Here is a 14,130-nt window from a genome sequence, read left to right on the forward strand (position 1 = left end):
AAAGATTTTCTTTTGTCTTAAAGTTTATTCCTCAACACTTCCCAGGGAACAAACACAGCAGCCACTGTTGAGACTTGCTCTTGACTTGATGCAGCATAAAAATTTCTCAGTTTTTCAGAAACAAATATAGGAATGTCCTTTGCTACAGTCAGACCATGTGTCTTCTGAGTTAGCAAGCAAATGCATTTAGAAGGTCTGAGGTGTGCAAGGTCCAAAATTGAAATCTGAGAGACAGTGTTAGAATTTAAGCAAGGCAGGATTTTTAGAGACTACTCAAATCAAAATCTAAGTGAAGCATATAAAACTTCAGTTCTTTCTATTATTTTCAACTGGTAATTGATGGCAACATTCCCTGGTAAGGATGGGTAAGTGGTATTATCTCCAGGTCCAAAATATCCCAGCTACTTAAAGTAAGGCCCCCAAAAGGAGAAAGAGACACAGTTCTGCGATCTCTGGAATTCTTTTTTGCCTTTTTTTTTTTAAAAAGAAATAGTAGTGTCAGTTGCACACCACTGGCTGAAGGGGTTTTCATCCAAATGAGAAACTCTACCCCTTATCTCTAGTGGGACAGGCACCAGATTCCCACAAGCAGCAACTCCCATGTCCTGCAACACGTGGTCTCTGACCCTGATATGAAGAATACGCTGGCACAGAGCCCTGACCACTGGCGTCCAGGCTAGATGACGTTTCATGGTGTGCAATTGCGTGTCAAAGCTTTCAGGTTGGGGACACTGGTCTGGTGACCACAGCTTCTGTGAGAAGTCACACCCACCTCAAAAACCTCATGAATAGCTTTTCGGAAACAATGGAAGTTATAGTCTATTAAACTTTTTCATTCAAAACTTTCTTCCCTATGGATGCAAACCAGTGCCAAAAATTTAGTTACCTCCTTTAAATACAGGACAGTTGTGTTATTCAGCTTGATGATGGCCTTGGACTCTTTGTGGTAAGCACTTCCACTTCTATTTTCCTTTAACCCAAACATACAACACACATCAATTACAATATCAATCATGTCACAGCAAAGTTCCTGTGACTGCATATCTACAGGAGAACTATCTGTTGTAATGTAGATTTTGCTGACAACATCAAAGAGAAAAGCTTTTTCAATACCTGAATTTGATATAAAGGTATTTAATAGGTATTCCAAGGCCAGTAGCTGTGGGATAGTTTCTGCAGCACCTTACTAAAGGCTGCAAATGTTGAATGGTCATAAATACTAGTAAAATAAAAGCTAAGATGGAGTTTTTCTAGCCCAGCATCTGCAAGGTCATCATTGGCCCATTGATGAATGTCCCTCTGTGTTTATATTTTGTAATCATCAGACAGACCATCAACTTTGTGAATAAAAACCTCAAAATTCATGTCTATGTTAACTTTGTAGGCTTTAGAAATGGTAAAGTTTTGTTAAAGCCTCCATGTAGTCATCCTGTGCATCAGTGACATATATCAATGTTCCTGTCCCCCTGAAGATCATCGCAAACAAAAAGCTGGGTCAAAAAAGTCCATTTGCCCAGGAAAACCCCATATTTGGAAATTCACAAAGAAGCTATTAGAAATGTCATCTTTGTAAGTCTTTTTTTTTTTAATTTTATTTTATTTTTAAACTTTACATAATTGTATTAGTTTTGCCAAATATCAAAATGAATCTGCCACAGGTATACATGTGTTCCCCATCCTGAACCCTCCTCCCCCCTCCCTCCCCACACCATCCCTCTGGGTCGTCCCAGTGCACTAGCCCCAAGCATCCAGTATCGTGCATTGAACCTGGACTGGCAACTCGTTTCTTACATGATATTTTACATGTTTCAATGTCATTCTCCCAAATCTTCCCACCCTCTCCCTATCCCACAGAGTCCATAAGACTGTTCTGTACATCAGTGTCTCTTTTGCTGTCTCGTACACCGGGTTATTGTTACCATCTTTCTAAATTCCATATATATGCGTTAGTATACTGTATTTATGTTTTTCCTTCTGGCTTACTTCACTCTGTATAATAGGCTCCAGTTTCATCCACCTCATTAGAACTGATTCAAATGTATTCTTTTTAATGGCTGAGTAATACTCCATTGTGTATATGTACCACAGCTTTCTTATCCATTCATCTGCTGATGGACATCTAGGTTGCTTCCATGTCCTGGCTATTATAAACAGTGCTGCGATGAACATTGGGGTACACGTGTCTCTTTCCCTTCTGGTTTCCTCAGTGTGTATGCCCAGCAGTGGGATTGCTGGATCATAAAGCAGTAAAAATATGGAACGCTTCATGAATTTGCGTGTCATCCTTGCGCAGGGGCCATGCTAATCTTCTCTGTATCGTTCCAATTTTAGTATATGTGCTGCCGAAGCGAGCACTGTTTGTAACTCTTGATGGTCCTTTCCAAAAAGAGGGTCTCGTTGGGTGACATTTTATGAAACACCACCTTCTGAATGCAGGACCTGCCCATTGCTCTGGAGGCTCACGAGCAGAATCCTTGACTTGGAGCTGTCAGCGCTCCACTCAGGCCACAACCTCCGCCGGCCCCCGCCCCAACTCCACCGCCGGAGGCTGCAGCCTCCCCTTCCTCCTGTTTCACATCGTAGTCAAGTCCTTTGGGAAGGAATCCGCCGGGAGGTACTTGCCCGCGAGAGGCGTCTCCTCCGCCCAGTACTGCAGGGACATGGTGCTGGAGCTGCAGCCGCCCGTGCCCTGACAGGCCAAGCCAGACCACTGCCTCTCCAGTCCGCCGCTGCCTGTAGGAAGATTGCCATCTGAGCCAATATAAATTTAGATGAAATCATACAGATATGTTGAGTGATAATTTTCTAAAATGTTTTATAATTAATATAAACAGAAAAGTGCCATAAATTGCTTTGCTTGGATAGACTAACTTCTCCCCAGCAGACCACAGAGCTGGGGTGTAGACAAGTGAACCCCATGTGTTCCCACCCTCCCCCTGCAGTTCCCCTGAGGCAGCGACCTCCTCTCTAGTCTCCCCTCTAGGGCCTGACCCAGGGCCTGACCCAGGGGCTCAATCAACACTCCCTGAAACACTACACTTGGGAAGTGGCCTCTTGTGTCCTAGTCAAGACAGTGACTTCCTCTAGTAGGCACTGAATCTTACAGAACTTTTGATTTGCTCTAAGAGCAGGACTGTGAAGGTGGCAAGTGGAAATGTTGGCTTCTTTGCTGACAAAACCATGGAGCCGGCAGCACTTGTGCTATTTCACAGGAGGCCACCAGAGGACAGAGTACGGCTGCTTATGACAAACACTCAGCTCTGCCCCCCCACCCCCACCCCCATTCAAAAGTTGTTTTTTCCCAAGTTAGCATTAATCGGAACATGTTTGAACTTGGAGGATTTCTTTAAGGTGCATTGATTTGCTTTTCTTCTTTCATCTCACTTGGAAGCTAATAAAAGTCCACTACAAGTAACAAGTATAAGCTGTCATAAGTTGTCCCTGACATAAGATGTCCCTGTAACACATGGTTGGTAAAATTATGTGTCCAGTTCTCAATCTGTATCTAGCCTCTGTCCATCCTCTCTCTACCCATCCATAAACATCTATCTGTGTAATAGTCTATGTAATGTACTAGAGATGCTTTTCAATCATGTTACCACAGATTTGTGACATGAGTCTTTGTGTACTAAGTGTTCTGCTCAGAAGACAGTGGGAATGTCCCTGACGCCATGGGAAACTGGGCAGTGTGTCTCAGTGGGAGTTGTCCAAAGTGGAAGATCCGCTCAGTGTGCTGCTGCTGCTGCTGCTAAGTCGATTCAGTCGTGTCCGACTCTTAGCGACCCCATGGACTGCAGCCTACCAGGCTCCTCCGTCCATGGGATTTTCCAGGCAAGAGTACTGGAGTGGGGTGCCATTGCCTTCTCCGCTGCTCAGTGTAGTCAAGGTCGAGTCCATACTGTCTCCTGTCCCCAAAGCATTGAGTCTGCCTTCCTGGGGGAACTTTGCTAAAATCCTTCATATTCTAAGAAACATCAGAGTACAAATAATGAGGAATATTTATAATAACTGTGGGAGAGAGATAAAGTAATGGTTTTAGTTACCTGCTACTATGTCAACAACAACCTTCACTGTATTCCATTACAACCGCTACTCAGCCATGTGGGAGCAGAGTCTATACCTCGGTTTCGAGTGTATTCCAGACTCTCAGCCCAAAGCACGAGCCAAACTGGACAAAGCATGAGCTAATACTGCTGAATGAATACATTTGGGATCAGGCCCTGACAGATTTGAGAATGTATTTGAAATTGGAACTCTTCTGGAGCCGTCTTGACAGGAAGTAATCATAAATTGGCTGCTACCTCGCCTGCCAGGCCCTGGACACTGACAACCTTCCCGTATCATCCCTCAGCCAGGACCTCCTGAACACAGGTATTCCCCACATGAAATCTCACCATCAGCTCTAATTTCTTGGGCTCACTTTGGCCTCCTTGATTGTCCTACTGTGTGTTCACCACTCTAGGGATCCAGGGACACCTCTGATTCCCTTGGGGAACTAATATCAGATCCTATGGTCCAAATAGGAAAAGGAGTACATCAAGGCTGTATATTGTCACCCTGCTTATTTAACTTATATGAAGAGTACATCATGAGAAACGCTGGGCTGGAAGAAGCGCAAGCTGGAATCAAGATTGCCAGGAGAAATATCAATAACCTCAGATGTGCACATGACACCACCTTTATGGCAGAAAGTGAAGAGGAACTAAAAAGCCCCTTGATGAAAGTGAGAGAGGAGAGTGAAAAAGTTGTCTTAAAGCTCAACATTCGGAAAACTAAGATCATGCCATCTGGTCCCATCACTTCATGGCACATAGATGGGAAACAGTGGAAACAGTGGCAGACTTTATTTTGGGGGCTCCCAAAATCACTGCAGATGTTTATTGCAGCCATGAAATTAAAAGACGCTTACTCCTTGGAAGGAAAGTGATGACCAACCTAGACAGCATATTAAAAAGGAGAGACATTACTTTGTCAACAAAGGTCTGTCTAGTCAAGGCTATGGTTTTTCCAGTAGTCATGTATGAATGTGAGAGTTGGACTATAAAGAAAGGTAAGCATCGAAGAATTGATGCTTTTGAACCGTGGTGTTGGAGAAGACTCTTGAGAGTCCCTTGGACTGCAAGGAGATCCAACCGGTCCATCCTAAAGGAGAGCAGTCCTGGGTATTCATTGGAAGGACTGATGTTGAAGCTGAAACTCCAATACTTTGGCCACCTGATGTGAAGAGCTGACTCATTGGAAAAGACCTTGATTCTGGAAAAGATTGAGGGCAGGAGGAGAAGGGGCTGACAGAGGATGAGAGGGTTGGATGGCATCACCGACTCAATGGACATGAGTTTGGGTAAACTCCAGGAGTTGGTGACAGACAGGGAGGACTGGCGTGCTGCGGTTCATGGGATCGCAAAGAGTCAGACGCGACTGAGCGACTGAAGTGAACTGAACTGATGGAGCTAAAGTTTAAGGATGAGACTTAATTGACAAGGCAAGAATTACATGGACAAGTAAAGGTCTACATGACTTAACTTGATGGTGTTGTTTTCCTGGAGCAATGAATGGTAAACTTGTGGCATAAAACAGATTATGTTTTTTTCTTTCAAGTGAGTGTGCTTGGTGAACATTAGCTTTACTCTGATGATGCTGTAAAAGATCTGATACACTGCAAGAGGAACAGAAGTAAGTATATCATGTTATAATAGGGCATAGAATGGTATGTTAATTCTGCTGCTGCTGCTACTGCTAAGTCACTTCAGTCGTGTCCGACTCTGTGTGACCCCATAGACGACAGCCCACCAGGTTCCCCCTCTCTGGGATTCTTCAGGCAAGAACACTGGAGTGGGTTGCCATTTCCTTTTCCAATGCATGAAAGTGAAAAGTGAAAGTGAAGTCGCTCAGTCATGTCCGACCCTCAGCGACCCATGGACTGCAGCCTTCGAGGCTCCTCCATCCATGGGATTTTCCAGGCAGGAGTACTGGAGTGGGGTGCCATTGCCTCCTCCGATGTTAATTCTACAATCTGCTATTATCCACTTGTGTTAGAGTAACTTAAGAAAACCTGGTGTGAATATCGGCCTCTCAAAATTCTCATGCTTAGATGAAATTCAAAAGATGGGGTTCTAATCTTAACATAGGCATTGCACAAATATTGCTATGTTGTATTTCTTATTGCAAAAATGAGCTGCTTTTTTAAGGAAAATCAAAAGGCTTATGGTCATATTTCAAAATGCAAATTATTTTTCTAAAAAAAAATCTTCTAAGATGACATAGGAAGTACACATCAAGCACTTCTGCTACATTCCAAAGTATTATGTCCCAAGGAAAATAATTTGTGTGACCTGAAAGCCTTTCTTTCATGGAATACAGTGTTTACTGCAAAAAATGAATGACGCTGGAAGATCTACAAAACTTAGTGAAGCATTGTATTAGTTTTAAAAAATCTTATATTAGTATAAAAGACAGTCAATGTGCAAAATAAGCTTATGGGTTTTAGTGTAATAGAATAGGAAATATTCAATAATATCATTTCAGGTCCACTTTGAAAATAACCTTTGAGAAACTACCACTTTTGTAGTTTTAGTTTTGGATCAAGGATGAACTTAGATAATTATCTGAAAAGTTATTTAAAATACTATTACATATGTGTGGGCTTTTTATTTTCATAGATTTCAACCAAAATAATGGATTTAACATAGAAGCAAACGTAAACATCCATTGATCTTCTAATGAGAGTGACAAGAAGAGACTTGCAAAAATATAAAAATGTAAAAAGCTCCACTGTTCCCACTGTAGTGTTTATTTGGGGAAATAGTTATATTCCATGTTAACTGTGTGAGTTATTAATATTATTCTAAATAAATGAATAAGCAAATTCTAACTCTATTATTTCTACTATGCAAAATATCGATGGAAGTAACTATAAACAAAATTACCCTTGGGGTCCACACTAATTTGTTGGATTGTATAAATATTCTGACCAAAAATGTTTTGAAAATCGCTGCCAGAAGCCCTTGGGCCAGGACTCAGGGAATGTGACAAAAAGCTCTCGGTGCAGGAGAGGAGGGATCAGGACAACGTCCCAGGTTCCCCGGCGGGCAAGGGTCTCAGGGTCTCAGAATCAAGGGCCGTGTCTGGGGCCGGGACGCTCCATCTTGGGGCTTCCGTCTCCAAGAGTTTCACTTTCTCTCTCACAATCTGTGTCCGGCCCTCCTATCTGGACACTTGTGACGCGGCCCCAGGACTCACTCCATTGGGTGTCCGATTTCTAGCTGCCAGTATTCATCTCTGCCGTTCCAGGTCACAAAGTGTTCATCCACCCGCTGAACTCGCTTCTCCCCAGACCCCGGAAATGCGGGTCATGGGGTCGAGAACCCTCGTCCTGCTGCTGCCGGGTGCGCTGGTCCTGACCGAGACCTGGGCGGGTGAGTGCGGGGTCTGGAGGGAACGGGCTCTGCGGGGAGGTGGGTGGGCAGGACCTCCAGGGAAGGAGCAAGCCCGCCGCCCTCGCCCAGATCTGCCCCCTCCCCCTGTCCCGTCCTGTCTCTCCCTTGCTTCCCGCCCCCTCTTCTCTGCCCCCCAAGTCCTGGTCCTTCTCCGACCTTTTCCGTCTCAGGAGCCCGTGGCCCTTCCCTCCTCCCAGTTCCGTCACCTCAGGCCCGGGACCCGAACCAGGAGGATGTCGGGCCGGGTCTCACCCCTCCCCGCCCCCAGGCTCCCACTCCCTGAGGTATTTCTACACCGCCGTGTCCCGACCCGGCCTCGAGGAGCCCCGCTTTATCATCGTCGGCTACGTGGACGACATGCAGTTCGTGCGGTTCGACAGCGACGCCCCGGATCCGAGGATGGAGCCGCGGGCACGGTGGGTGGAGCAGGAGCGGCCGGAGTATTGGGATCAGGCGACGCAGAGAACTAAGGACACCAAACAGACTTTCCGAGCGAACCTGAACAACCTGCGCGGCTACTACAACCAGAGCGAGGCCGGTGAGCGACGCGGGCCCGGGTCCAGGTCACGACCCCCATCCCCAGGGACCGGCGGGGTCGCCCCGAGTCTGCGGTTCCGAGGGTCACCCCAACACTTTGAGACCCGCCCCTCCCCCCGACCCGGGAGGAGCTCGCGGGGACTTGACCCGGTTTCATTTCAGTTTGGGTTTAATCCCTGCGGATGGTCGGGACGGGTCAGGGTCTCACACCCTCCAGGAGATGTACGGCTGCGACGTGGGGTCGGACGGGGGTTTCCTGCGCGGTATGATCAGTTCGCCTACGATGGCAGAGATTACATCGCTCTGAACGAGGACCTGCGCTCCTGGACCGCGGCGGACCCGGCGGCTCAGGTCTCCAAACGCAAGATTGAGCAGAGTGGTGCTGCGAAGGGCGAGAGGAACTACCTGAACCGCGAGTGCGTGGAGGGGCTCCGCAGATACCTAGAGACCGGAAAGGACACGCTGCTGCGCACAGGTACGAAGGGCGCAGCGCCTCCCTGATCTCCCCTCAGGCTGGAGCTGGCTTCCCACGAGGAGAAGAAAGTGGTGTCCCTGTGGGAACAGCGCCCCAGGTTCTTGTCAGGAGAGGGAGGAATGCGCCCAGATTTTCAGTGAAAAAGTTGGCTTAAAGCTCAACATTCAGAAAACGAAGATCATGGCATCTGGTCCCATCACTTTATGTGAAATAGATGGGGAAACAGTGTCAGACTTTATTTTTGGGGGGCTCCAAAATCACTGCAGATGGTGACTGCAGCCATGAAATTAAAAGACGCTTACTCCTTGGAAGAAAAGTTATGACCAAACTAGATAGCATATTGAAAAGCAGAGACATTACTTTGCCAACAAAGGTCGGTCTAGTCAAGGCTATGGTTTTCCAGTGGACATGTATGGATGTGAGAGTTGGACTGTGAAGAAAGCTGAGCACTGAAGAATTGATGCTTTTGAACTGTGGTGTTGGAGAAGACTCTTTGAGAGTCCCTTGGACTGCAAGGAGATCCAACCAGTCCATTCTGAAGGAGATCAGCCCTGGGATTTCTTTGGAAGGAATGATGCTGAAGCTGAAACTCCAGTACTTTGGCCACCTCATGCGAAGAGTTGACTCACTGGAAAAGACTCTGATGCTGGGAGGGATTGGGGGCAGGAGGAGAAGGGGACGACAGAGGATGAGATGGCTGGATGGCATCACTGACTCGATGGACGTGAGTCTGAGTGAACTCCGGGAGTTGGTGATGGACAGGGAGGCCTGGCGTGCTGCGATTCATGGGGTCGCAAAGAGTCGGACATGACTGAGCGACTGAACTGAACTGAACTGAACAAGACGGTGACTCACCAGTAGCTTCATTTCTCTGAAGGACAATTAAGGAATCCAGTGTCTTTGGGAAGAAGCAGGAAACCATCCCTGAAATAACTGGTCAGTGGTGCCCTTTCACCCTGCCCGCCATCTTGTGACCCATGACTTTCTCAAGGCCTGTTCTCAGACCAAGAGCATCATAAAAGGCCAGACTCCAGCTTTTCTGAGTCATTCAGTTTCCAACAAAGTCAGGACCATTGCTCTGTATTCTCCCCCTTAAGGTGGAGCATCCTACCGTGGCTCTCACCCTGACTCCAGAACTTTACAAGGACTAGGAGATTTTCCCACACACCAGAGCCCAGGCTGGTGTTTGTGCTTTTTCTTTTCAAACTCATGCTCTCATCATTACTCAGAATGATTACGTGATGCTTCCTCCATGGCCCATGGGAGTAACATAAAGTGTGAATTTTCTGATTCTTCTTCCTCAGACCCTCCAAAGACACATGTGACCTGTCACCCCATCTCTGGCCGTGAGGTCACCCTGAGGTGCTGGGCCCTGGGCTTCTACCCTGAGGAGATCTTACTGACCTGGCAGCGTGACGGGGAGGACCAGACCCAGGACATGGAGCTTGTGGAGACCAGGCCTTCAGGGGATGGAACCTTCCAGAAGTGGGCGGCCCTGGTGGTGCCTTCTGGAGAGGAGCAGAGACACACATGCCGTGTGCAGCATGAGGGACTTCAGGAGCCCCGCACCCTGAGATGGGGTAAAGATGGGGTCGGAATGGAGCTTTTCTCAGATAAAGCAGGAGCCCTTCAGGACTCAAAAGTCAGGACTCAAGCCTGAGGTCAGGGCCTCTTCCTTTTCCTCCACAGAACCTCCTGAGACCTCCTTCCTCACCATGGGCATCATTGTTGGCCTGGTTCTCCTTGTGGTAGCTGTGGTGGCTGTGGTGACTGGAGCTGTGATTTGGAGGAAGAAGCGCTCAGGTAGGGAAGGGAGGGTGGGATCTGAGTTTTCTTGTCTCACTGAGGGGTTTCAAGCCCAGGTAGAAGTTTGCCTGCCTTGTTCCTGGGAAATACCATCCATACATATGGGCTTGCTGGTCTGGGGCTGATGCTCACGTTGACCCTTTTGTAAAGTACATGTGAAAATGAAAGATAGATTTTTCGCCTTCATAATTCCAGTTGGGGCCTGTTTCTTAGCACCTGAAAGTCAGCGGGGAAGGTCCCCACAGAGTTCAGACCTCTAGAAGGTTTGGAGATGGTCTAGACACCCCCCCCCCCCATCTCCTTTCTTTATATTCCTGATTCTGTCCTGGATTTTTGGTTACAGTTCCAGAAAGTTCTCTGGGGTCCAGAAGTAGGGAGTTTCTCTAGGATATCATGATTCGGCCTTCTCCATGGATTCTCACGTGATGTTTTCTTCTTTCAGGTGAAAGAGGGCACTACACTCAGGCTGAAAGTAAGTGCAGAGGGGATACGATACCTGGGACCCTTCTGAGGGTGCAGACAAGAGGTCATGGGGGCTCATCCTCCTCAAAGTGCCTTCTCTAGTTTCTTTCCTGTGGATTCTGACCACATCCTGGTCTTGTTCTCCCCCAGGCAGTGAACTTCCATCATACCAGAGCTCTGATGTGTGTGACCAGAGCTCTCATGGATCCTAGAGGTGAGACCCTGGAGGGTCTTGACTGGGAGAGGAGTTGGTGCAGGGAGGACACACTGGGTGGTGGGGGTCTTTGAGTGGGACATGTGAGCATGTGGGGGGCTGTGGAGAATGTGAGCCCTTACATGACTGACCTACACTGGTTCATGATTCTTTTCTGTCACAGTGTGAAACAGCTACCTCGTGGGGACTGAGTGATGCAAGACTCCATATCCCACCCCTGCATTATGACTTGAAGATCTGACTTCTCTTTCTGCAGAAGTCATCTGAATGTGTCTGTGCTGCTATTAGCATAATGTAAAGAAGTGGTGAGCCTGGCCCTCCTCTGTCCACCACGACCCCTCCACACCCTGGACTGTTTTCTCTGATGGTCCTTCCTGATCCAACAGAGACCAGGCTGGGCTGTCTCCCTCTTTGTCTTAACTTCTTTTCCTTTTTCATATCTTACTGAAAATCAGGATCCAAACTACAGATTTCCCCCATAGGTCCTCATCAATCTAGTCCCCAAGTGTTTGCCTGTGTGGGTCTGTTTTGTAAAACTTAACAAATGTTTGTACAGTTTTAGTATGTCTAAATGTCTTTAGTAATATTAAATTAAATTTAGTAAAAGCAAACAAATTGCTTTTCTTTTACAATCATTTTAGTCATCTTCATGTACGCTTTATCCTTACTAATCAAGTCTTTTATTTCATCTTTCAGTTTTTTTTCATTTCCCTCAAAATATCAATGTTACTGGTTTCTAAGAACTCATTTATGGCCAAGGATAGTAGCTATTTGTCATGCAGTGTAAATGAAATACCATGTTTTATTGCCACCTGGTAAGCCCTTAAAGCAGAGTCTAATTTGGGCTTACATTTGGTTAGAAAATAGGACCCATAAGTCAACAATAATTGTTTTCTGAAAAGAAAAATACCCCGTGATGTAGTGTGAAGGAGGGTTGGTTGCCAAGAAGGGAAGAACAGCACTTGTGAGAAACACACAAGTGGCACTGATGTCAGTGTGAGTAGATGTTATGCTGTAGCTACCACAATACAACATTTGGCCTGAGGTCACATTAATAAAGATATAGGGAGGTGCTTCACATTGATCCTGCTTTCCAGGTGGCTCCGTGATAAACAATCCATTTGCCAATGCAGAAGACTTAGGAGATGCAGGTTTGATTCTTGGGCTGGGAAGATCCCCTGGAGAACGGAATGGCAATCCACTCCAGTATTCTTGCCTAGAAAATTCCATGGACAGAGGAGCTTGGGGGGCTACAGTGCATGGGTCGCAAAGAGTTGGACGTGAATGAGTGACTGAGCACAGACACAGCACATTACACTGACCATCCATTCATACCAGCTGCATGCCACATACATGACACAGTGTTTTACATCTGGGAAACATCACTGACGTTAAAGAGAAAAGTTGCTGGCCTCATGGAGCATGTATTCAAGTGCTAGGAGACAGACTATGTCTTATCAGTAGGCTAAATAAGGAAAAGTGTTCTGTTGTGAAAGGATGGGAAGAACAGAAAGATGCACTGAGGAAGGTGATGCACAGTGTGAGTGTGAGGACAAGGAAGGTGGCTGTTGTACTAGGGTGGTCACTGTGGGTCTCACCGGGAAAGTGGCCTTGGGGAAAGATTTAAAGGACAGGCTAGTTACCCCCGATGACTGGAGGAGGTTCTTTCCAGGCAGGGGGAACCTCCAGGCAAATGCACCAGGGCAGGAGTGCCGGGATCCACCTCGGGAGATCCCACCCATGACAAAGGTCATGCGGAAGAGACCTGACAGGCAAAGGCGGATCAGGCCTCGAAGGACCCCTGAATCTGCTCGAGCATCTACCCCAAAACCAGAATCTGTCTTACTATTTTGTGCCTTTCACCAACTCCTCTGACATTAACAGGGGGCTATCCCTGACCACCTTTCTCTGGAAAAAGTCAACTTAGGGCTTTAGTTAATATGTCTCCTGGGCATGATAGGAGTGTTTCAATTCAAACCCCTCTGACGGCTTTCTAGCTTGCCTGGCAGGTTTATCTATACTCTTGCAATTAACACACATGATTGTTCACAGCCTCCCAACCGTGAGAGACATTCTAAACATTCTAAAACATTCTAAAAATATAGAGCCTTCCGAAGAGTTAAAAACTATTAGAGTAGTGCTGGTGTAAGATTTCATTGTTGAGCCAATGCTTGCTGCCAAGTTCCCATATCCCTTATCCATTGTACACCTGGGAGTGCATTAGTTAATGTAGTTGGAATGTAAGAAAAACAAGTAGTAGCCTTGGAATTAACCTCATCAGACCTTTGAGCTAATTGGTTCTTTCTCTCTTGTAACCTGCCATACCTTTGCTCTATGAAATGTAACTTTGTTCAGTACTTTTTGAGGGTGATGCAGATTGGAAAAATAAAGAAAAAACACTTTAAAGGAGAAAACAAGTTTTCTGGTTGACCAACCTTTATCAGAAAAGAGTTATAAAATGTTGGCAGGCCACAGGGCCAGAAGATAATGTACATAACACAAAGACCCTTGTAAATGAAAAGGTATGCAGAAAACATCCTGGTCCCAGTGAAGGTCAAACTGATGTCATGTTGAGCTGCCTCTGTATGACTTTGTGTCCTTCACTTCTGAAAATGTGTAATTCAGGGTATAAAAGCTCCTTTTGAAAATAAAACTGCAAATCCTATTTCTCCAGAGCTCTGGTCTCTGTCTCTTTCTTTTTCTCTCTTTTTTTCTTTAGGCTGACCCCTTGGAACAGAGAGGCTCTCTGAGTTCACTTTTTTTGCCCGGGCTTCTAAGACCCAATCAGGAAGGTGCCCTGTGTCTTCACCCAGGGGAGAGGCTGCCCTGCGTCTTCACCCCACCGAGAGGGCGCCTGCGGCCTCTGAGAACAGAGTAAGTCCCATGTCAGAGACATTATTTGGCTTTCTGTGTAAACCAAAGAATATCAGCCTCCTGTTTTCTCTTTATTCTTTATTCTCTTATCGTTCAACCCCAGACTATCAGGTTTCAACCCATTATAAGACCCATGTCATTTCTCTCTCGCCTGAGGGTACCCTAGGATCCTGCTGGGGCTGGACCCTGGCACAGGAGGATGTCTGTGTGTTTCTGTTAAGGTGAGGAGGCCAGTACGGCTGGAGCAGATTAACTGAGATGAGGTCAGAGGTACAGCCAGACCTTGTAGGCCTGGAGGGTGTTGGAACTGTTTTGACTTTTACTCT

The 14,130-nt window shown here is 46.5% G+C and overlaps 1 protein-coding gene, 1 non-coding gene and 1 pseudogene across 2 annotated transcripts; 1 reads left to right on the top strand and 2 right to left on the bottom strand.

Annotated features, from left to right (window-relative positions):
• Window positions 1-650: 650 nt before the first annotated feature.
• Window positions 651-2,951, bottom strand: LOC100141101 (ras-related GTP-binding protein C-like; annotated as a pseudogene).
• Window positions 2,249-2,355, bottom strand: LOC112443912 (U6 spliceosomal RNA). Its single transcript, XR_003032313.1, has one exon. It is a non-coding gene; the product is annotated as a U6 spliceosomal RNA (small nuclear RNA).
• Window positions 2,952-7,293: 4,342 nt separating the features above from the next.
• On the top strand, window positions 7,294-11,538 carry LOC616942 (major histocompatibility complex, class I, A-like). The gene is made up of 8 exons (NM_001206459.1): window positions 7,294-7,415; window positions 7,705-7,974; window positions 8,191-8,448; window positions 9,753-10,028; window positions 10,138-10,251; window positions 10,697-10,726; window positions 10,867-10,930; window positions 11,094-11,538. Exons 1-7 carry the CDS (start codon window positions 7,343-7,345, stop codon window positions 10,926-10,928), a joined length of 1,083 nt encoding a protein of 360 aa, NP_001193388.1. The 5' UTR covers window positions 7,294-7,342; the 3' UTR covers window positions 10,929-10,930; window positions 11,094-11,538.
• Window positions 11,539-14,130: the final 2,592 nt, after the last annotated feature.

This window comes from Bos taurus, chromosome 23 (assembly GCF_002263795.3).
Source record: "Bos taurus isolate L1 Dominette 01449 registration number 42190680 breed Hereford chromosome 23, ARS-UCD2.0, whole genome shotgun sequence".
Lineage (NCBI taxonomy): Eukaryota > Metazoa > Chordata > Mammalia > Artiodactyla > Bovidae > Bos > Bos taurus.

Coding starts and splice junctions, on each gene's coding strand:
- LOC616942 (NM_001206459.1), top strand. CDS start 7,343: ATGCGGGTCATGGGGTCGAGAACCCTCGTCCTGCTGCTGCCGGGTGCG. Junction 7,416..7,704: donor CCTGACCGAGACCTGGGCGG/GTGAGTGCGGGG, acceptor CCCCGCCCCCAG/GCTCCCACTCCCTGAGGTAT. Junction 10,727..10,866: donor GCACTACACTCAGGCTGAAA/GTAAGTGCAGAG, acceptor GTTCTCCCCCAG/GCAGTGAACTTCCATCATAC.